We start from the raw sequence: 24623 nt of genomic DNA, 5'->3' as shown, positions 1-24623 counted from the left end.
AGAGAGACATATTACAGAGGAAGACAAAAGCAACAAAAACCTTAACAGCTTACTTCATTTGCTACAGATAATATTCTAAGAAATCTTGTTTATAAGTGGCTCTTGGGCTTTTTACCTCTACTATTTTAGTAAAAATACTGTGTCTAAGATGTCTCTACCAACCGCCAAGACTGTGTTGAAGTTACGATGTAGTGCATAGTTAATATAATAGATGGAATATCTGTATTGTAAGACTCTCTTGCTCCATGCACTCTACTTTCAGACCAGAATAGATACTGAAGTCATGCTGAGAGTTTTTTTGTTTTGGTTTGGTTTTTTATGATAGTGTAGACCAATACCTTCTGCTTTGATTTGGTGTATCAGTTATTTTTGACTATGTAGGATTGGTGACAGACTGGAGGCATATTACAGTCGATGAATGAGATTCTCTTATTTGTATGAAACCTTGCATTTAATGCTGGGAAATTATTCAGTAATCATAAAGGTCTTCACTTTTGCAGTACTGTAGCACTGTTGATTAGTTGTATTTTTGTTTGTTGTCATGTTTTGTTGTTGTTGTTTTTGTTTTTTTTTTACACCATACATTTAAACTGAATTACTGGCTCTTTAAGATGCTAGTTATATTGTCCTCTGTGTCAATCCAAAGGGACCTAGACAGACTTGTGAGAGGGCCTATGCAAACATCATGAATTTCAACAAGGCCTAGTGCAACGTCCTACACCTAGGTCAGGGTAATTCCAAACACAAATGCAGGCTGGGTGGTGAATGGAGCCCTGAGGTGAAGGACTTAGGGATATTTGTTGATGAAAAACTCAACATGAGTTGGAAATGTATACTTGCAGCCCAGAAAGCCAACCATATCCTGGGCTGCATCAAAAAAAGTGTAGCTAGCAGGTCAAGGGAGGTGATTCTCCCCTCCTACTCTGCTGTATCCTTTGAAGTCAGAGTTGGGTTTCTTTAGCCTGGAGAAGAAAAGGCTCTGGGGAGACCATATTGTGGCCTTCCAGTACACAAAGGGAGCCTACAAGAAAGGTGGAGAGAGACTGTATTATCAGGGTAGTGATAGGACAAAGGGGAAATTTTAAACCAAAGAGAAGTTTTGATTAGATATTAGGAGGAAATTTTTACTATGAGGGTGGTGAGGCACTGGCACAGGTTTCCCAGAGAAGCTGTGGATGCCCCATCCCTGGAATTATTCAAGGTTGGATGGGGCTTTGAGCAACCTGGTCTAGTAGGAGGTGTCCCTGCCCATGGCAGGGGGGGGTTGGAAATAGGTGGTCTTTAAGATTGCTTCCAACCCAAGCCATTCTATGATTCCTTGCTCTGGCAACAAGATGTTTTCTACTTCCAGTATTTTCAGTGCACAAGAATGGTTTTCTCAAAGGAAAAAACAAAACTCCAAGAGAGCTGTGCTCATTTTGCCTACACTCCTCAGTAAAAGGACTGGAGAAGATAGGAAGAGCTTTAACTGAAAAGGAGGAGGACAATCTCATTTAGAAGCTCATAAAACTTTCACCAGGGCCTCAAATACATAAGTTCTGAATAAGTTTTGGAGTTTTTTCCATTTTGCATCTTCTCTCCCCCTAAGAAATCAGAAACTTCAACTTTAAATGAAATTCAAAATTGCACTAGCACTTGAAGTTTTTATGCAATCCCTCTCCATTGGAAAAAAACAAGAAACCAAAACAAAAAAAACTATCTAGGAGCTTCATAAAATCTAAATTTGACCGTTAGTTTTCTATTATAATTGTGAATGACCAGGAACTTCTACATTCATAAATTACTCTTATGTATTGCAACTTCACTATTTGGTCACCTGCTGTGAAAGCATAATGTTTAGCCCCTGACTGTTAATGTCATCAAGAGTCCTTTTTTCTCACAGGATGAAAACATGAAGTACCAACAATGCTCTGTCATTTAAAAAATAAAAAAAAAAAGGCAAAAAAAAGCAAAAAAAAAAAAAAGCTATGCTATATTTATCTCCATATTATTCAACAATAACATATTTCAATGCAAATAAGATAATTTTCCTCACAATACATTCAAGATAGCCAGGAGCTCTGGCCCTTGTCACTGGGTATGACTTACTTTCGTAAGTGCTGCTTTGCTGCTGGGATGCCAGACATGTCTTCATTTAGCAAATACTTCTTAGCACCTAGGCAGTAGCTTTCAATGTATTCTGACCAGTGCAGCTGACGAACATCAAAGTTGTATAACTGGAAGATAAAGACAAAGAGCAGAAGTTTTATGCCAGAGTTCAAAACAAGTTCACTTTAAGCCTCATTCTTCACTGACCTGCTCCTGACAAGGCCCTCTCTATTAAGTTCTTAAAGCCACTAAGTTTCAAAGAAGACATGGACACTTAAAAAACTATTATTTCACAGCTGTCAATCAGTGAGCTAAACAGCTGAGAATTTGGGCAAAGAAAGTAGAAATTTAATGTTACCTGTCAGAAAACAAAGGTAAGTTTGTCTTTCAGGTCGCCACTTGTACATAAACACATGTATGGTACACGTACACACACACAATCTTGGAAGAAAAATGGCATTCCACTCAAGCAAACATACAGCTGAAAGCCTCCCTGCAGGTTTTTTGCATGTCACTAGAATTAGGTGTAAGTAAATGAACTGGACATTGAATCAACAGGAACCTCTGCAGTGGTTACTACTCTGTGCTGTGCTCCATTTTCTTTCATCATCTAGATTGATAGAAATCCAAGGAATGGGTTATTCTGTTGTTTGGCATCAAGAAATCTCATTGCAGAGCTAAGTACCCCAATTAATTTCAAAAGCTGATATTGGAAAAATTGATAGCAAGCCCTCAGGTTGTTGTCTGTCTACTAGAGCAAAGAAATGATTTGTAAAGAGGAAAGGAAGTGTTTTTGTTGTGGAGTGTTTTTTTTTCTTTTCTTTCTTTTTTAATGAAGCAGTGAAGTGAATGGTGCTTCTTACTTATAAGGTCCTAAAAGGACGGATACTCAGAAAAATACCTTCTTTTCACTCTCATGACAAGCCAGGCTGGTTGGTTTTGTATGAGAACTTTGGTATCAGGACAGCAACAACTTGAGCGAAGAGGGGTTACCTAACTATGTCAAATGCAAAACATTAGCTACTGTGCAGATCACCATGGGCATTAGGTATGTTTAGAGAACTGTGCTGCCCATACCATACCTAGCTTGTCTACTTACTTGCAATGTACCTGTGGCAACATAGGATGCAGTGCATAACAATAGTTTTCATAACCAGCTTGGTAAGTGTCCTGGTTTCAGTTAGAACAGAATTAATTTTCTTCCTAGTAGCTGGTGGAATGCTGTGTTTTGGCTTAGGATGAGAAGAGTGCTGATAACACCCCGATGTTTTAATTGTTGTAGAGCAGTGCTTATACTAAGCCAAGGACATCTCAGTTTCTTGCTCTGTCCTGCCAACGGGCAGGCTGGGGGTGCAGTAAGAGCTGGGAGGGGACAGACCCAGGACAGCTGACCCAAACTAGCCAAAGGGGTATTCCATACCATCTGACATCATGCTAAACAATATATAGGGGTGGCTAGCCGGGGGAGGGGGCCGGACTGCTCAGGGTTAGGCTGAGCATCGGTCAGCAGGTGGTGAGCAATTGCATTGTGCATCACTTGTTTGTACGTATTATTAGTGGTAGTACTATTGTCATCATTGTATTATTATTGTTGTTGTTATTATTATTATTATTATTATTATTATTATTATTATTATTATTATTATTATTATTATTATTATTATTTTCCTGTCTTATTAAACTGCCTTTATCTCAACTCACGGGCTTCACTTTCCATTTCTCTCCCTCGTCCCAGAGAGGGAGGGGGGAGGGTGAGCGAACGGCTGCGTGGTGTTTAGCTGCCGGCCGGGTTAAACCACGACAGTAAGCCTGAAAAACTGTCTAGCTTGCACTGAAGTCCTTGCTGCTGTGACTTTTTGTTTATCTGCATCAGTACAAGCTCCTATATTACCACTTATGTTCCCTCTACATCTGCTATAGTCACAGCAGTACCAGTGCCCTTAACCATTCAAATTTGTTGCAAACAATACCAGTACAGACTAGGGAAGAAACCTCAAGACTTTTGTGCTGGGAATGTGTGAGAATTTTATGATGGGAGACCAATTTGATGTGAATGTCCAAGTAGACATGATGGGTAGACCTGTGCGGTGTCAAGAGTTGGACTTGATGATCCTTAAGGGTCCCTTCCAACTCAGGATATTCTATGATTCTATGATTCTATGAAGTATCTCTTTGCAAGGAGATACTGACCAAAAGTCCATTCAAGCTTTTCAGACCTTCTGCCTGTATTCCTTCAGTCTTTCAGTTACAACCCCATTCTTAAGGAGTTGTATTTCAAGCCTATAAGGACTACAACAGAACTTGACATCGTGCAAATAAATTGCTGCCTGGGAATTTAAATCAAACATAATTCTTTTTCATATTGTTCAGGCTAAGACAGCATGTGTTAACTAAACTTGCCCATGCAGTGCCCATTAAAACTAATGCGGGAGAAAATGCCAAAATCATTCAAGTGGTTTCCTTCCAGATCACCCAGCAAATTTCATACTGCCAGAGGAGATGAGGGAAAAGGTGACATAAAGGAGCCTTGTAGCTTTCTAAAAGTGAGACACTAAGAAAATTAGGATGATAAGCTATTGAGAATGCTACACAGTTATCCAGTGATTAGTTAGTTGCAATGAAACTAACCTGAGCACATAACTTCATGTTACCGTTGATATTGTCTTTCAGAAGAACCTGTACAGCACAATTAGTTTACATGGGCATATCTCCCCTCAACAGGTGATGCCTGAAATTCTTGAGAACCAGAGCTGTAATATGAAAACTGGAACTGACCATTTATTCTAGAAATATAATGTCTGTACAAAAAGGAGTGCCGTTATCTGTCCTACTCCATTGGGTATTCCAGTCTATGTAGACAACCATATGGGAGGTAATAAAGCTGCCACCATTACATATGATGCCATTAACTCCTTCAACTCAAAGGGCTGAGTACAGCTGGTTCACTGAGGATATAAATTTATGTTCCTATATTGGGTTGATGTGGCAAGGGTTTGGTAGCAGGGGAGCTGCAGGAGTGGCCTCTGTGAGGGGCTCTAGAAGCTGCTTCAAGTTAGATCAGAGCCAGTTCCACACAACTCCGAAAGGAATCCACTACTGGCCAGAGCACAGCCAGTGAGCAATGTTGGTTGTGGCTCAGTGAGAGATTTAAGAAAGCAAAACAAAACAAAACAAACAACCTGCTGGGCAACAGCAGCTGGGAGAGAGGAGTGAGAACCAGCCCTGCAGACCCCAAGGTCAGTGCAGAAGGAGGGCAGGAGGTGCTCCAGGCACGCAGCTAAAGTTCCCCTGCGGCCTGTGGAGAGGCCCCTGGTGGAGCAGGCTGTCCCCCTGCAGCCCGTGGGTCCCACATGGAGCAGATCTCCACGCTGCAGCCCGTGGAGGAGCCCCCGGTGGAGCAGGTGGATGTGGCCTGGAGGAGGCTGTGGCCCATGGAGAGCCCCCGCAGGAGCAGGCCCCGGGCCGGAGCTGCAGCCCATGGAGAGGAGCCCACACAGGAGCAGGAGGCCTGGGGGGAGCTGCTGCCCACGCGTGGGGGACCCGTGCTGGAGCAGTTTGCTCCTGGAGGATGGACCCCGTGGTACGGAGCCGTGTGGGAACAGTTCTTGAAGAGCTGCTGCCTGTGGGCAGTCCCCGCAGGCTCAGTTTGGGAAGGACGGCATCCCGTAGGAGGGACCCCACGGGGAGCAGGGGCAGAGAGTGGCTGTGAAGTGGCAGGGATAAAGCGTTAGGGACAGACCACAGTCCCCATTCCCCATTCCTCTGCACCACTTGGAGGGAGGAGGTAGAAGAGGGTGGCTGTAGGGAAGGTTTTTTTTGTTGTTGCTTTTGTTTTAGTTTCTTTTGTCTGCTAGTGATAGGAAATAAATTATATTAATCTCCCTGTGCTGAGTCTGTTTTGCCTGTGACAGTGAGTGATCTCCCTGTTCTTATCTCAGCCCCTGATTCTTTTTCATTGTATTTTCTCCCCCTTTTCCTTTGAGGAGGGAGAGTGAGAAAGCGGTTGTGGTAGGGTTTAGCTGTCCAGCCGGGTAAAACCACTATAGCTCCCTTTGTGCAAGCCATTTTGTCTGTGAAAGCAAATCTAGGTTATTTATATGCCAAACAGGAACTTGAAAACAAAAGGCAGAGTGCTGCCTTGTTAAATGGAAAGACTTCACTGACTGAACTCTCAGAGAAGAAAGAGAATACATCTCAGGAGAAACTATCCTCCAAAATCTTCCAAATGGAAGGTTCCTGATAAGTTCTTTAATAAAACAAGGAGGAATATATATTTTCAGATCAAAGTCAGTACCAGTCATCTAGGCAGATGCCATTCAAAGGCTGAACACAGCACCAAAAATAATTGCTGCAGATGAACAGAGGTGGAGTTCAACAATCCACACGCATGGCATACTTACCTTTCTGTCCTCTGTGTTAAGCTGACCCATTAACATATTCATATTATCTGAAGACCAATCCCAAGACTGGGTAGAGAAATACTGCAGGAGCATCATAGATTTGTGCAGTCGATTGATAATCTTCATCATTCTAAAATAGAGGAGGAGAGTCAGAGATGAACTTGAAGTTTGTCCTTACACAAAAACTGGATTTTTGATGTGTAGATGTTTTCACAGGTGAATAGGACTTGCAAACCCTGATGAGCCCTCCGCTGAAAACTAACTCAGCAAGAGTCTAACAACTGCTCCAGCTGAGGTCCTGAGCCTACAGCTGCTCAGCCTTTATTTTTGTTCTGAACACGAGTGCAAACAAGCACTCTCCAGGGCAGGACTGAGGCTTAACTTACTGTCCTGAACTGCAAAAGGGTAAGAGGCCATGCTACCCATGGTAGTGTGCGGTGAAGAGCCCATCTTAACCAGTACAAAGTCTGCACAGCAGATTGCAAAACCACAAAGGTGTGTTGTTTGCCTCACAAGGCAGATAATTCTCTTTCTACCACACAAATGTTTGTCTGTTCTCAAGCTAGAGTTGACTCCTGAACTGAGGCTCTGATTTTGGAGTCAGCTCTAATTCAGAGGTGACTGACTCTGCGGCATGGACAAGATCTTAAGCCTATTGCTCAACTTCACTTTTCAGATAATGGCATCTTTTTCACGTTTCATGAAAAATCATGAGGTTTCTCTGATCTCTCCATTTGACTTAAAGGCCACCCTTCTCCCTGTGTAATATACAGTGGCAGATGGGAGTGATTTTTATGTCCTTCCTTACACAGGAAGAGCCTAATAGCATTGCAGTCCTGGTGGATGACCTTGGAAATCATCATACACATTATTTTGGTGTGGGAGGAATGGGAAGGCACAGTGAAACTATATGAATATCTTCCTGAAGCATCCTCATAAAGATGAAAGCTGGTTCAGGGCTGCTAAACAGGAACTTTGGAAATGTGGGTTCAGGTCTTTCATGTGTCTTGGCCTCTCTTTATGACTCATGTTTACATAAAAGGGGATGACAATAATGCTGTCCTACCTCAGGATTATTTTACAGGTATTCCAATGGTCATGAGTATGAAAGGCCTGTGGGAGGCAGTTGTTTTAAAGTGGGATGTGCAGTGCTCAGCCCATTTTGAGAAAATGCCATGTTCTCTCAGACTGGATAAGGACAAGGGAAAGGATTAAAAGGCTGATTTCTGGGGAAAACAGAGCTGTTTTCACTAGGAATTTTGAGCTGCCTAGAGGGTAACAAAGTCAGTGTGACAAATAAAAGGCGGCAGTCTGTGGAAGAATGGTGCCAGGCTGGCCTCTCTCTGTGCAGATGTGACTGCCACTTCAATAAGAACCAAGCACAGCAGAAAAAGACACAATGAGTACATCAGTTCAGAGGAGAGCTGTGCAGCTTACTAAAAGTGATTTTAAAGCACTCTGAAACCTTACATAGACACTCCTACTCAGAATTAAAGTGGCTCTCATTTTAGAAGCAATAAAACAGATTTAGGGAACTTTCATTCTGAATAGTTACATGCATATTGATTAAATAGTTTATCTAAACTATTTTAAAATTGTTTCAAATTAATCTTCCTGGTTGTGCATGTGTAGGCAAGTATGACAGGAAGAACTTAGTGAGTATTTTAATACCTTTTAGAAACTTGGAAAACAATGTATCAGATTGCATTGCAAAGATCGAGTTGCCTCTTAAACTGGCTCTTAAAAAGCCATCAGTATCTTTAAAGTACTTAGGGTTAATGGAATCTGTCAGAAAAATAAAGAAAAAGAAAGGAAGAAAAAACATAAAGGAATTAAAAGTGTGTCCCTGCTTTTGTTTTGAAAATAGGCTGTCACACTTGAAAACAAATATCCTATTGACATGGCCTCCTGTCAATGTGGGCAGAATGAGCTCTGCCTGTAGATCTACCCAAAGCAACTTATCTGAGTAGCTGGAAGTATTCATCAAGGAGATAAATGAAGGCATCTAAACAGAAATGCACAAGAACTGCATTTTTCACTGTAACGGGTTCAGCTCAAATGTTGTTACCATATTTAAAATATTTACTAATTTAGATTAAGGATTACCATGTTAAAAAATATCAACCAAGGAGATAAATGCATTTCTGCACTCCGTGCAGCTATAGGAAAAATTTTGTTTAGATTATCTGTTTTCTCCACTGTGGATGAACTGAGAGGCCAGGATTACCTGTCACCAATAGCCTTATTAGTTACACTTCAGAAAGCCATGTTGTCTTCTAGAAAGCTGTTTACAGAAATTATTTATTTATTTTCTCCCATACTGAGCCTAGCATAAGCAGATTCTCAGGTGTGACAGGTTGCCTCAAGAGACTAGTATATAAACCACATTATTTTTCTAAGACGTGGATGGATGTATAGCAATAAAGATAATCCATTTAGGGCAGTTTTGCTAGACACCTAGCAATTTATGTGAAGTGAACTAACAGTGAAAGTAAGATTCTCAGGAGTGGCAGAATATAAAAGTCTAAAGCTGATGGAGATGGATTTTGTCGCAGCCATGAAGATGGCTCATTCTTTGATAGGTGGGAGTGACAAGTGGGAAGAAAGTTAAGTCCAGGAGCTTTCTCAAAGCAGAGGAAAAAATATGAAGGGTAACATTAAAGCAGGTTCATTGACACATTTTATTTTTGTTTTTTAATAATATTTGAATATGGTTTACTGCTCTTAAGGCATAAAGACCTGATATTTAGGTAGGTGAAAAAAAGACAGAATGAGCTGTTACCATTCTCTATCTATCTCACATTATTGCAGTACCTGGATAAGCTTAAGTAGCCCTGTAAAATGAAATATGAATTATAAAGAAAAAAAAAAAAAAAAAGACTTAGGTAACAAAGTTACCTAACCTGAGCCATGTTTGCTTGGGTCACAGATCTGAAAGTGCACAAGAAAAGATTCTTCTCAGCATGAGTTCATGCTGAGCTCTACTTGAAATTCAAGTATGGTTTTATGGCCAATAACCACTGGCTACCTGCAATCAACTTTATCAAAAATGTCAGTTGTAATATCAATAGCAAGATCTTACTGCTGCCTGTTTTAACAGAGCACTGAGATTACAGCCTATTCTTCCTCATCCTCAGTTTACCTCTATTTTTATAGAAATTCTTGCCTACTAAATAAGTGGAAGTCATTTTATAGACCAGTTTCCTTCTGCAGCAGACAATCAGAGAAATCAGAGCAGTGCATCAGTCAGGGATTTCCCTGCAAACAGCCAAAGCCAGCTTTCTAACTAGCAGTTAGTGTAGAGAGGCTGACATGGAGCAGAGCACCAGCACACTGCTCTGTTCTTTCACAATAAATTTTCCTCCATAATGGCAAGGAGTAAAGAAGGAAGTTGGCTGAGTTGTGTTATTTACATTAGGATTCCTTCCACACAGGACACAGATAGCTATGTTCCTCCTAGCCGTGACACTGCCAAGGCTCAAATACCAATTGCAATGGTAACCTGTCCTTGTAAATACAATTCGGAATTTATTCATACTCAGAAACAATTGTTATGCATCCTAGATTTCCAGTTGTTTGGCCAGTGTTGTCAACTGTTAATTATGCATCTGATTCCTGAGAAAAAAAAAAAAAAAAAGTTACCTAGAACTGTTCTAAACCTTGCCAGTCTCAAGTCCTTACACAAGCTTGATTCCTTACTCATAGCAGCAATCACATCACAAAGCTGCAACAATGAAAATCTTGCTACACAGAGGACAGAACAACTAACAGTCTTTCTTCTGCTGGCTTGCGAACCTCTGAAGTGTGCAAAGCTGAGTTTAAAACCTGTAGTGTGCCCTGAGCACTGAAAATGTTGGGAATGCTAGGCTATCCTTATCTATGGCCATTCGGTTCCTTTTCTTTTTGAGTAATCTCAAGACAAGGCCTGGAGTTGGGAGGAAGACCAGGAACTCCATGCTGGGGCAGCCAGTTCTCAGGAGTTGCTAGACTCTCTATAACAGCAGCTGATGCGCAGATAGTTGAGGGCATGCAGTTTCTTACCTGGGCTTTCTTCCTGTCAGCCTCATGTACAGGTCATAGAGTATGGCTGGAGCCTTGTGACTGACAGTTATCCAGTACTGGTTTATCAAGTAGTTTGATGTCAAGTGAGCATTGGGTGTTCGGAAGGCCTGCTCCAATGGGTTTCTTTTGAATGTGGACATGACATACTGTTCTGTAAGAGAGCAGGAATTTAAAATCAAGCATTTGGCTGAGTTGGGCAGAGCCATACCAACATGGTATGATAAAATCTCCACCTTCTTGGCATCTCCTGTTACCCTCCTTGTTCAGCAAGGGACCCACATTATCCTTAGTCTTCCCTTTACTGCCTCCCTTTCCCTTTACATACTTAAAAAAAACCCTTCTTATTATCTTTTATTTCTTTTGCAAGCCTCATCTCTAGGTGGGCTTTGGCCTTCCTTGTCACATCCCTGCAGGCCCTGACAACACTTCTATACGCCTCCAAAGAGGACAGGCCCTTTTTCCACGTTTCATAAACCTTCCTCTTCCTTTTGATCTCATCGATGAGCTCCTTGGTCATCCACGCGGGTTTCCTGCTCTCCTTCCCCAATTTCCTACTCTTTGGGATGCACTGATCCTGAGCTTGGAAGAAGCGCTGTTTAAATATTGCCCAGCTCTCACATGCACCTTTGCTTTCTAGCAACATAGGCCATGAGGCTCTGTGATTGCAACGAGATCATGGCCCCGCAACCGAACACAGATCTCGAGCTCATCCTGTTTATTTCCCGTGCTCCGTGCATTGGTATACAGGCACTTTAGGGAAGCAGCAGGAACAGTTACCCCTGAAGGAATGCAAGAAGAAAATTCCGGATGGGTTATCGGGATCATTACCTTCTCTGAGGAGCCCTCAGCCAATTCTAAGAGACAACTCAGACGTTTTTCCCTACTATCTTCAACAGTGACAGCAGTGACAACTTCCCCCAGCCCTTCTCTGTCACTTTTAGCTCCCCTCCCTTCCCCTATCAAACCTAGTTTAAAGCCCTGGTAATAAGCTCGGAGAGCTTGCTCCCCAAAACACTTGTGCCCCCACTTGCTGAGTTGAAGTCAGTCAGCAGCCCACATACCCGGCTTCTCAAAGGGCTGCCCAAGATTGAAATACCCAAATCCTTGGCCCAGATACCACCCCCTCAGCCAGTCATTCACCTGTCCCATTCTCCTCCTTCTTTCTGGATCCCAGTCACCCAGAGGGAGGACAGCGGAGAACACTACCTGCACCCCTGACTCCTTCAACAACCTTCCCAGGGATGCAAAGTCCTTTTTAATCTTCCTCATTTTTCTAGTTGCAGCTTCCCAGGATCCAACCTGAACGACAACATGAGGATAGTAATCCTCTGGTTTAATGAGCTGTGTCAGATCCTTCCTAACGTCTCTGACACATGCCCCAGGAAGACAGCACACCTCTCTGGGTAGGTTATCTGGGCGCCAAATGGGAACCTCAGTGCCCCTCAGCAAGAACTCTCTGATCACTTAGAATCTACATACTTTTTTGGTGGCACTGGTTGTGATGCACTGCTCTGCTCAGCCCCGATCCCTATGCTCAGTATTTCCCCCAATCTTGACACGCTTCACAGGGTTGCTTCCCGGGTTCAGACTACTGCCCAGACCCTCAACCTCATCCTTTTCCCACCTGAGAAGGGAGTCACCTACAATTACCCTTCTGTCTTTCTTGGTGGAGGCAGTCTTGAGGCATGGAGTCAACTTCATCGCCCTTGGCATCCTCCTGGGTGTACTTTCTACCTCAAGCTCACCCACCGGTCTCTCAAGCTCCAGGGCCTCAAATCTGCTGTGTAAGAGCACCTGGGAAGGTGGGGCCAGCAGGGGGTTGTTGCCTGCAAGGTCAAGCAGGGACCTGTCTCCATTCCTCCTCAACTCCCAGGTCCCCTCCCTCAGCCCAACTGTAACAGGGCAGGGGGTCCACCCCCATTTGGGGTGTCTCATCCCAGTACCTCTCCTTCAGGCCCTGCAGGGAGTCACTCCACCAGTCTATCTCCCGCTCACACTCCCTGATGGCCCTCAACCTCTCCACCTCCTCCTCGAGCCCTGCCACCAGGTGGACCAGGTCATCATCCACCTGCTCACACCTCACACGCACAGTGTCTCTGCATCCCTCATAGGGCAGCAACAGGCTCAGGCACTCCCTGCATCCAGAGACCTGAACTGCCGCATTGCTGAGCAGGCAGTCAGTCTGGGTGGTTACAGACTTTCTAGAGAGAGCTCTCTGCCTACTGTAGACCATTGCAGCCTAGCTAGTGGTAGACAGCCATCAGAGGAGTTGTTCTTATGGGCAGGGGGATCGCTCTGCCCTCCCGGCTCGCCCTGCCTGCACTAACTACCACGCCCCACCCTGTTTGCCCGTCCAGGTCGCCGCGCTCCCCAGGGGCGGCTTTTGAACGGCCGGGGAGGGGGCGCTGCCGGCTCCGCCTATGCCTCGTCAGCCTTCCTTGCGAGGGCTGCCGGGCCCCGGCGGCTCCCTCGGCTGCCTCGAGTGGCCTCGGTGCCGGGAAAAAATCCCTGCCTGTCCCGGTACCCCGCTCCGCTGCAGAACGCGTCTGCCCCAGAGCCGATCGCCTCAGTTCCCTTGCTGGGGACCGCTGATATTTTTGAATTGTGATAGTTCTGATATTGTCTGCATGGCTCAGTCTCAATTCAAGTCTTGACGTTACTTTACCACAAATCTAGTTTTCAACCATAAACTGGTTGTGGAGGTGACCTTTTGTAAGACGTTAAAGATATTGCTGCCTTTCTTTTCTCTTTGCATTTTTGGCAGAAAAAGCAGAAAGTACATCCCGTGTCATGTCAGACCATCAGCGATGCACAGAATACACTCAGATCAGCAACACCTTTCTCATTTTAGTTACTTAAGGCTTGTACTGAGAAATGCAGCTGTAGTACAGCAACAATATTATGCTCTTCTCTTGGTGTGAGAAGAACCTATCAAGAACAGATGAGATACTGCTGAAAACTCAAGAAAAAATCTGGAAGTCAGGAATGAAAGCAATGTTGTTTTAGAAAGTAAATAAGACGGAAGTGAGACCAGTCTGAAAGACTTTCTGAAAGAGTTAGGAAAATGCTATTTTTACATAACTTGGAACAGTTAATCCTACAGATGTTTTCTCTACAAATCTTCCCTATACTGGCTTGCACCAACTCAGCGCAATGGTGCTATCTCCTAGTTTTTGGAAAAGATTCAAACTTCACAAGACTAATAATAGCCTTTTATACTATGACAGTTTGTTTTTGGAGAGAGAGTCCAACAGACAGACCAGGCAAGCAAAGAATCCTGATCCAGAAACACACCACCTCTAGGAGCTACTGAAATGACAGTGGGTGGTCTTTCCTCTCCTACCACTGCATGAAAACGCAACAGAAAATTCTACAACTCAAGGGCATATTTAGCAGGGGGAGAATCAGACATAGGTCTCTCCTAGACAGACCACAAAAAAAATTGAATTATTTTTTTTCCCCACACACACTGAACGCTATTTTAAAGTATACTTTAAGAATTTGTCTTGAGCAGAAATAACAGAATGTGCTTTACACAGTCAGACTAGTAAGACTTGCACTGCAGCGAAGTAGAATACACTTCTTTAGTTTAATACTCAGTTGTCTGACCACATTTTTGTAATGGTGGGGAGAATAACTGCAGTAATAGAAGACAGAAAAAATCTGAAGGCATAGCATTCTTTGTAAAAGAAACAAACCAGCTAAAGTTCCTTTTAGCAACAGAGGTTTGTTTTTATCTGGAGATCTACTGAATAAGCTGTTCTGCAATGTATGTTTCAGCCTAAGCTCTTACTTAGACTTATATATTTTTCAAATAATTTTCTTTTAGATCTTTCTCTTCCTTCTTTCCAAGTGCATCACCTTTGTACTCATGTTCTCATGTCAGTCTTTTTTGTTCCCTACCCAGGGCATCCTCAGCCCACTTCAGTCTCAATTTCTCTGTTTTGTCTTTCTCTCCTTTCCTCCTCACCAAAGAACCATAACTGTGTTGTGCTTGCTGTTATTCCTGCAGTTTGTCCTGGTGTAAGTCTCAGTAACCAGGTGCTCCAGCTCCTTCCCTCTGCAAACTCCAATTTAGATTTGCACTAAAATGCTCAGTCCCACACCAGATGACCCCCATTCCCCAGTCTTGTTTCTTCCAAGTTCACTCTCACAATCTTCCATCTCTATGATCAGTTGCCTGCCTCCATGACCTGATCTGGAGGTAGACACCCAGCTATAACATTTTCAACCTGCAAAGTGAAGCATTAGCAGATCTAAACACAATTGGAAATGTGCTTTCAGAAGGGGTAACAACTTGAGTAGCAGCAGATGCTGCCCTGTGTGTGCAAAGGAAGGAACTGACAGGTGAAGTTTGGTTGGCAAATGTCCACCATACAGCTAAATAAAAACATCATACGATGGGTGAGCAATTGGCTAACGGGCAGGGCCCAAAGGGTTATGGTGAATGGCGCTGCGTCAGGCTGGCGGGCGGTCACCAGTGGGGTCCCTCAAGGCTCCATTTTAGGGCCGGTACTTTTCAATATTTTTATAAACGATCTGGATGTAGGAATAGAAGGCATTTTGAGCAAGTTTGCTGATGACACCAAACTTGGAGGAGTTGTGGACTCTGTTGAGGGTGGAAAGGCCTTGCAGAGGGATCTGGATAGGTTGGAGAGCTGGGCGATCGCCAACCGCATGAAGTTCAATAAGAGCAAGTGCCGGGTCCTGCACCTGGGACGGGGAAACCCTGGCTGCACGTACAGACTGGGCGATGAGACGCTGGAGAGCAGCCTAGAAGAAAGGGATCTGGGGGTCGTGGTAGACAGCAAGTTGAATATGAGCCGGCAGTGTGCCCTGGCAGCCAGGAGGGCCAACCGTGTCCTGGGGTGCATCAAGCACGGCATCGCTAGTAGGTCGAGGGAGGTGATTGTCCCGCTCTACTCTGCGCTGGTGCGGCCTCACCTCGAGTACTGTGTGCAGTTCTGGGCACCACAGTATAAAAAGGACATGAAACTGTTGGAGAGTGTCCAGAGGAGGGCTACGAAGATGGTGAAAGGCCTGGAGGGGAAGACGTACGAGGAACGGCTGAGGGCACTGGGCCTGTTCAGCCTGGAGAAGAGGAGACTGAGGGGAGACCTCATCGCAGTCTACAACTTCCTCGTAAGGGGGTGTCGAGAGGCAGGAGACCTTTTCTCCATTAACACCAGCGACAGGACCCGCGGGAACGGAGTTAAGCTGAGGCAGGGGAAGTTTAGGCTGGACATCAGGAAGGGGTTCTTTACAGAGAGAGTGGTTGCACACTGGAACAGGCTCCCCAGGGAAGTGGTCACTGCACCGAGCCTGACTGAATTTAAGAAGAGATTGGACTGTGCACTTAGTCACATGGTCTGAACTTGGGTAGACCTGTGCAGTGTCAAGAGTTGGACTTGATGATCCTTAAGGGTCCCTTCCAACTCAGGATATTCTATGATTCTATGATTCTATATGGTGGAAGCCCATAGTTCAGAGAGAGCACAGGTCTGAAAAGCCAGATGTGAGTTCATGCCAAAAGAGTGGGTGCCCAGAAGCCATACAGTGAGTATATAGAGAAATATACCCCTCATACCCCTCCGCAGCCTGCTGATCACACAGTGTTACACAAAGAGAAAAGATTGCCTTCAGTCCAATCACAACGCTGAACTGCTTTTGCAAGCCTCTGCTGTGCTCAGATGATTTAATTGTTAAATTCACAGTTACAAGCAAAGTAACTTAATAAGATCAATCACAATGCATTAATACACCACTGTTTTCATCAGCAAAATTATATTGAAAATAGATTAGAAAGGCAAATCTCAGGTGGCAATACTATGGTGGTTGTTGCCTAAAGTAACAGCCTGTAAGCAGCTTTCCATTTACTCTTGTGAAAAAGACACAGAAGATCTGAACTGACAAGTTACGAGGCTGCATTTTCAAAAAATTAATCTGTGATGCTTCACCTCTCTTCTCAGACTGTCAAACCACAACATTAGATATCTTATTAAAAAAATGTCAGGAACCTGGTTTGATTTTTTCACAGCTCTACCAATTGGTGAAGCCTCTTCCCTGCTAGATCAAATTGCATGGTAGGACATTAGTAGTTTTTTTTCAGCTAAGTCTTGTTCTGAAAATGCACTTATGGTCTGATTCTCTGCTGACTTAACAGTTTGCCAGTTAAATAATGCAAAGCAAAGGTTGAACTGTGAAATATCACTGTAGTGATTTGCCAGCATCCTGCATTTTAATTGCAAATGTGAATGATTGTATAACAGAAAGCAGATCAGGCTATATACATCTATCCGTGAGTGTAGTGAGTCTACTCGGTATTTCACAGTATGCAGCTGGGCAAATTCTCCTACTTATCCTCAGTGTCAGTTTTCCACTGAAATGGTGTCAGGATTTGTCTCCCTTTGTTTCACCCCTGCCTCAGAAGCAGAGACACTTGAAAAAGACAGCCATGCAAATCACTTGAATTCTTCCACTGACAACATTCATCACAGAATGGCTTGGGTTGGAAGGTACCTTAAAGATCACCTAGTTCCAATGCCCGTGTCATATGCAAGGATGCCACCCACTACAGCAGGCTGCTCAGGGCCTTGTCCAACCTGGCCTTGAACACCTCCAGGGATGGGACAACCACAATCTCTCAGGGCAACCTGTTTCAGTGCCTCACCATCCTCTGAGTGAATAATTTCCTCCTAATTCCTAATAAAAATCTCCCTCTTTTTGTTTATAACCATTCCCCCTTGTCCTGTCATTATCTGATTGAGCAAAGAGTCACTCTCCATTGTTTTTATAAGTCCCCTTTAAGTACGGAAGAGCCGCAATGAAGTTACAACCCCAGAGCCTTCTCTTTTCCAGGCTGAACATCCCCAGCTCTCTTAGCCTTTCTTTGTAGGAGAGATGCTCCAGTCCTCTGATCAGCTTTGTGGCCCTCCTCTGGACCCATTCTAACAGGTCCACATCCTTCTCGTGCTGGAGGCTTCAGACATGGATGCAGGACTCCCAAGTGGGGCCTCAGAAGGCAGAGCAGAGGGGGACAATCCCCTCCCTCAACCTGCTGCTGGCCACCCCTCTGTTGATGCAGCCCAGGATGCAGTTGGCCTTCTGGGCTGTGTAAGCACGCACTGCTGGCTCATGCCGAGCTTTTGGTCCACCAGAACCCCCAAGTCCTTCTCCACAGCTGCTCTCAACAGGTTCTTCTCCCAGTCTGTCCTCATGCCTGGGATTGCCCTGGCCCAGGTGCAGCACCTTGTACTTGGCCTTGCTGAACCACACTAGGTTCATGTTGGCCCACTTCTCAAGCTTGTCCAGGTCCCTTTGGATGGCATCCCTTCCTTCTCTTGTATTGACTACACCCCTCAGTTTGGTGTCACCTGCAAACTTGCCGAGGGTGCACCCAATCCCACTGTCTGTGTCATTGATAAAGATATTGAAAAACACCACTCCTAAGACAGATCCCTGAGGGACACCAGTTGTCACCAGCCTCCACATGGACATAGAGCTATTGTCCACCACGCCCTGTATGCAACCTTCAAGCAAATTCCTGATCCACCAATTAATCATTTGATCCACAATCAGAAGTCAAACTGTTCTTGAAGTATATCTGTCATTTTAAACTTTGCCTTCTCTGGTCTACACAAACTATTTCTGTTTAAAAGGTTTTGCACAGAAGGAGGAAGAGAGGCTATCCTACTGCATTAATATACTAGTTTTCTGAAAGTTAGAGCTTTCTTCATATTGATGCAAGATTCACTACTGAGGTTCTCCAAGAGATCTCAGAGCACACACACACAAAAAAAAAAAAGAAACACAAAACCCAGTAACCAGGAAAGGAAAATATCTAGTTACAGCTATGTAGAACACCTTCTTCTACAATTTAGCGACTGGTTCTCTATTCCCTTTTCCACCACATTAATACCTTAGTTTAGCAAAGCATATACTTTACTTGGTTGTTACATGATAATGCCTACAGTGAAAACTGAATAAATGCTTTCCTGAGCTGAATGCCCAACACCAGGAGGTTTTGCTTACAGGACCTCACTAACTGCAATTGTGCCTCCCACATATGGTTTGAATGACAGATGCAGAATGTCATCTAACTACAGGAAGCCACCTTTCCAAAGCCTGGCCAAGGAATGCTATTGATGGTTGACTTGTTCTAGTTTTAAATTATACCTTACCCATTTCTCCCCAAAAGAAAGGGTTGATTCCACCCGTTGTACAGTTGTACACCAACATATTTTTTGGCCTGGGAAAGAGAAAGAAGTATTATTTTAATGTGTGAAGAAAAGCACCCAAAGATTTACTAATGGAGCATAAAAACTAACAGCCCAAGTAACAATAACAACAGCTCATTAAAAAAATTGCAGAGGTCATTTTTCATAACTATGAAAACAATGTAAAACACAAAGTTTTAATTAGATTCATTCAGATTCTGAAGAGCATTATTTTGTTAATAAAGACAGATGGGGCTTAAGATAAATTATCCATATATCACTTATCTAAAATTATAAAAAGCATACATGCTAACAAGTTTGTGATTGTTTTTAATAGTTTCTCTTAGTGTACTGTAAATAATTTGCCCAAACCAACCACAGGGAAACACTGTGCATTTTACAATCATTTACTTAATGATTATGATCTGCAATACTTTTGAAGTCCATTTGTCAAGGTGGTGACTATAAATCAATCAATTTCAACAAAATTCTCAAAAAGTTAAACATTTTTTTTCCATTCTCCACCCTCCAGCTGAGTTAGTGGTCTTGGTAGAGCATAGAGCTTCTACAGAATGTAGTGCAGACTGCACTATTCTAAGTACTCTAAGAACTCTAAGTTTTAGAATTCCCCCCAGTAATATCACTTGCCCTGAAGGATTTTGACTTTCTAACTAGACAATTACAAATAACTCATACACACTATCATTTGAGACAACACCTAAATGTGAAACTCACTCATATAAATCAAATTTACAGAAGGCTCAGGCTTTTTTTTTTTTTTTACATGATTTATTAACCTTGGGGTCGTGCTCAGCTAGCCAAAGCTTTAAATCAAGTTCTGTACTTGCTCCTTTAGCCTAACAATTATTTCTGTGGGATCAAAATAAAAAACATGCATCTTTTGCCAACAAAGAGTCAGAAAAAATGGCACTTCTACTATGGCTGAAGACAAGACTTCTAGATATTTTTCATTAGCACATGCTTTTTTTCTTTCCCAGCTTTTTGGGCAGGCTGTAGCCCTCTTAATCTGGAGGTTCTAAAGGGTTTGTGTATAGGAAGCTATATTTTCCCTACTGTGATACTTTGTCTGTTGCAGGTGAAAAAGGAAGAAGCTACAAAAGAAATAAATCTGAAAAGCTGGTGAGCTGCCTTTTAAGATCGTTTTAGGATCTCTGTATTGAGGTTAATGTATGATAATTTTCTCCACTCTCAGTTCAGTGGAAAGCTCTGTCCTTCAAAGTAAAATACTTCTGCACTTATTTGCTTAGTATTTCTCAGTTGCATAAATGTCTAGAATAATTCATGTGCTTTACTTTGTAGCACTTCCTACATAATGATCGAAGGTCAGAGATGGAGGCTCACAGAAAAGAACTTAAAACCTTAATGTCACTTATACATACCCTTCTCAACAAAGCAAAGAATAGGAGGTTTTAGTTCATCTCTCCTATCATACAAGTCTATAATATATATATTTTGCACTATTTTCCAAGGAAAATAGAATTTGTCCCGCTCTACTCTGCGCTGGTGCGGCCTCACCTCGAGTACTGTGTGCAGTTCTGGGCACCACAGTATAAAAAGGACATGAAACTGATGGAGAGTGTCCAGAGGAGGGCTACGAAGATGGTGAAAGGCCTGGAGGGGAAGACGTACGAGGAACGGCTGAGGGCACTGGGCCTGTTCAGCCTGGAGAAGAGGAGGCTGAGGGGAGACCTCATCGCAGTCTACAACTTCCTCGTAAGGGGGTGTCGAGAGGCAGGAGACCTTTTCTCCATTAACACCAGCGACAGGACCCGCGGGAACGGGGTTAAGGTGAGGCACAGGAAGTTTAGGCTTGACATCAGGAGGGGGTTCTTCACAGAGAGAGTGGTTGCACACTGGAACAGGCTCCCCAGGGAAGTGGTCACTGCACCGAGCCTGACTGAATTTAAGAAGAGATTGGACTGTGCACTTAGTCACATGGTCTGAACTTGGGTAGACCTGTGCGGTGTCAAGAGTTGGACTTGATGATCCTTAAGGGTCCCTTCCAACTCAGGATATTCTATGATTCTATGAAAACATTCAAAGTATTTTCACCAAGAAAACTCCAGAAGCCAGTTGAAAAGTAACTCAATGTAGCTGCATGAGAATGGAGGCATTTAGACCAAAACAAACAAAACAAAACAAAAAAACACTTCAGAAAGGTAACTGATGAGAGACTTGTCAAGTGAGCTTATGTTTTACTGAGAAACAGGTATTCCCTGTAGCTTTAGAGATTTCCTAACTCTAAAGTCTACCTTCATCACTTCTGTATGCTCTTAATCCTTGCCAAACCTGGGGGAGAAAATGTGAACCAGAAAATGAATCAACAAAGCTTCATTTAGCTTCTTTCTAGGTTCTCCCTGAAGTCCTGGTGCAATCTGTAAATGCTCAAGCCTAGCAGAAACAGAAGTGCCTTCCCACCTGTGCACAGCAGTGTACCACCCAGCTGCAAGGGTGAGGTTGATGACAACATCTACTGGAATCATATCGGCTACTGCTTCATTGTTGGCAATGACAGTCCGCAGAATCCCTTTACCTGCCTGTGGGACAAGGGAAAACAGTCACTGACAGTACCACCACACAAACATTTCATTAGCTTAGAGCATGGGCAGACCTTCACTTTAGGACTTTTCAACCCTGTCATCTGATGAAGAAGATTGCTTGGTTTCTGTGAAAACAAACACGGATCTCATGTGATCCCACTGTTCTGCATTTTCAGAGGAAGTCTAAAGCATGATGACATGTACTGCATATAACAAGAAAATCAGTCACTTTTAGTTAACTAAATATGAAAGAAATACTTTAAGAAATAAATGTATTTGAATTAACTGCAATAAAATTCCCAGTGAAGTTCCATTTTCCTAAATAACCCAGGCAGATGAAGGTCTGAGTATCCCTCAAAGACAACAGTTGCTTTGGAAAAGCCTGATAGGCTTTTTGAAAAGTTTTCTTCCTTTCCTTTGGATGTACTCATTGCACTTGCTACTTAAGGGAGTACCACTTACAACACTGATTTAATTTTCATGAGCTAAGGCTTCTGAACTGTTACATCTTATCCTTGGAGCAGCTGGTAGGGGGATCACAGACAGAAAGACTCAGATACAAGCAACCATGTAATCTTCTACGAATGACTCCAAACATCCTCCTCAAACCCATGGCATGCACAGTTAATTTCTGCTGTATTAACCTGAACCAACCACAGTTATGTTTAGACATGAAAACCTTTGCTTGCAACATCACTACTTGCTGTTTTTGTAGTTCTTATTGTTCTTACGGCTACTTTCAAGGGAATAAAAAGCAATTAAAAAGACCCAAAGCGAACAATGAAACTCAGCCAAAAATTTTCAGCTGTTGTGAATGCATGCCTAATAGAGACCACTGTGTGATCCACTATCCCATTTTAATAGGTAGAAAAAAGGTTTGACTTTTTTGGGGTCAGGTTTCTAAACCAGGTATTTTGATGGATGTGCTGCAAACATCTCTACTCAGAGCAGCATGTGATGGTTATATACACAAGAATGAATTGGACATTTAGTATATTCTATATTTAGTACAGACTGCAGTTTTAAATGTTGTAAAGTACTTTTAATATTTGAAATGGTTATCGGTTGTGACTTGATTTCTACTTGTGGTTACTTTTTTTCTATTTAGTGAAATAGAAACAACTTCAGCTGAAGCCTTTGAAACCATTTGCCAACTTGAGTCTGATGTTTTTTGACAGCCTCCCAGCTGAAGTGCTTTGGGGCCAATTGATATTCAGAACATGATTTAAGCCATGGTTCTGCCCTACAGCTTCATTACCTTGCACGGAAGAAAGTCTTTACATGTAATATGGAACAGTGAGACAAAATGCCTTAATTATAGGCCACCAGAAATGTAATTAACTTAATTTTGTTTTTCCATCAACAAACAAAGCTTCTCTCTACAGCAGCTGAACAAACTGTAGGTGAAGGAAACTAATTTCACTATCATGGACATCTTGAAATCCCATATTTCATTAATATTTAAAAGAAACACTTTGTGGAATTAAATGATGAATAAGTCAGACTCAAATATCATAGTGACAGAAGAAAATGTATTCCAAAGTTTGAAGTTCAGATTATACCCAAGTGAACCTAAAGATCATCTGAACAAATCTAAACCTGTTTTTTTTCCTCCATGTAGGATGAGCTTGGGTTAGAATTTGGAAGTGAATATTTTCATATGGGGGGACATTTAAAAAAAAAAAAAAACAGCAGAGCACATCTTCTCTGCTTTTTCTATCCTTAATTATCACCAATAAAGGTGATAATTAACCTACTTGACTAATAAATACACTTTGAAATACAGTCAACTCAGAGAGTTGTTTTTAATCAAACATTTCTCAGATAATTAAACTAATGTATAACACAGATATTCATGGGCTAATTTTTTGAACTACCACAAAGGAATTAAATACACCACATCCAAGCACATTAATTCAAACACGAATGTTCCCTCACCACAGAATACAAGTCTCTTGGATTCAGTAATAATAAATGCCTTTCACTTCTAGACAAGTAGTACCAGTTCAACTAAAATCAGTAGCACCTGGAGATGGTGCAAGACAAACACTGTCTATCAGCACTGGCAATCCCCTCTCCCTTTACATTACAGTTTCTTTGCCCCAACTCTTTCCAGCTAACACTGCTGCTCATGGGGCCAGAAAACCACCAAACACCCTCGTCACTACACCCAGGATGTACTGCCTTTGCTTTTTGTTTGTTTCTTAGCTAATCTTGATATAACTATATTTCAAATCTTTGACTTTGAAGAATGGAAAATGATCACTACTTGTATGAGTGGTAAAGGATAACCATATAAAATATATGCAAGCTTTGGCTTATGTTCAAAAAGTAGCCATTATTATTTAAAACAAAACAAAAAAAAAACTACAGTGATGTATGGTCAAAATTTTCAAATACTTAACCATTAGGCGTTACTTACTTGTTGATTATAACAATAAAAAGCAGGATTTTTTTTTAACTTAACAAAAGATCTGATTGGCATGTTTTTATTTGACTGAAATCATATGAACTTTAGCCTATGTTTCATAATGTATTGGCATATGATACATGTATGACAACTAGCTGCTATAATTTGTCACTTAGGTAACCCACTTGTGAGGATAAAAAGTAATGCAATTTTTTTTGTATAACATCTTCTGTGTAAACTGTAATTATAGACAAATTCTTGTGGCAGATTTTTAATGCTCAAAATTAATCATAAAAATTCAAAGCTCACAGATATTGTTAAAGAAGTTAGAACCTGTCACACAAAAAGTAGTGGATCTGCAAAATTAAGGAACTGCATAACTTTATTGTGGTGAAGACGTGGGAACACTGAAAACAGCACAAGATTCTAGGAGTAAAGCAAAGAGAGGCAGTACAAGCTTTTGAGCAGTCAGCAATGAATAGAAGACTGATAATTATTTGAAAGAAACTATCATATGAATAGGAACTAATAACACTTTGTGAACATAATTTGAGGGCCTTTTGAGAAGTGTCTGAAGTGTGTAACTGGGGTTTCAGATGAAAGCATTAGCTAGGATAAACCCACTGTTTAACTAGTCCCGTGGATTCCAGAAGTAACTGTAATAGTTACTATTTATATTGTACTTAACATACAAATGAACTTTTAAAATAAGATACATATGTTTTATTCTACTCTCCTATGACCGTAAACTACTCATCCTTCTATACACTGCAGAGGGTTGATTAAAACATAGTTTTACAAAGTAATCAAGTTGGACAAAACATATATGAAAAATATCTGTCCATAGCTACACAACATAATGCATTGTTGAGTTAAGGCAGTGATT

General features: G+C 42.2%; 1 protein-coding gene across 7 annotated transcripts in view; it reads right to left on the bottom strand.

Moving 5' to 3' along the window:
• Positions 1-24623, bottom strand: part of FAR2 (fatty acyl-CoA reductase 2) — a 153668-nt gene that overhangs the window by 5228 nt on the left and 123817 nt on the right. For all 7 annotated transcript variants that reach the window (XM_068659155.1, XM_068659184.1, XM_068659203.1 and 4 more), the window contains 5 exons: positions 21206-21324; positions 18731-18798; positions 10530-10701; positions 6489-6618; positions 2089-2216 (listed from right to left, as the gene is read on the bottom strand). In XM_068659155.1, the coding sequence (XP_068515256.1) occupies positions 2089-2216; positions 6489-6618; positions 10530-10701; positions 18731-18798; positions 21206-21324 (617 nt within the window). The remainder of the gene's footprint in view (positions 1-2088; positions 2217-6488; positions 6619-10529; positions 10702-18730; positions 18799-21205; positions 21325-24623) is intronic.

Source organism: Anas acuta, chromosome 1 (genome assembly GCF_963932015.1).
Source record: "Anas acuta chromosome 1, bAnaAcu1.1, whole genome shotgun sequence".
NCBI classification, from domain to species: Eukaryota; Metazoa; Chordata; class Aves; order Anseriformes; family Anatidae; genus Anas; species Anas acuta.
The sequence above is the reverse complement of the archived record's forward strand: the minus strand, read 5'-3'. Positions and strand labels throughout refer to the sequence as shown.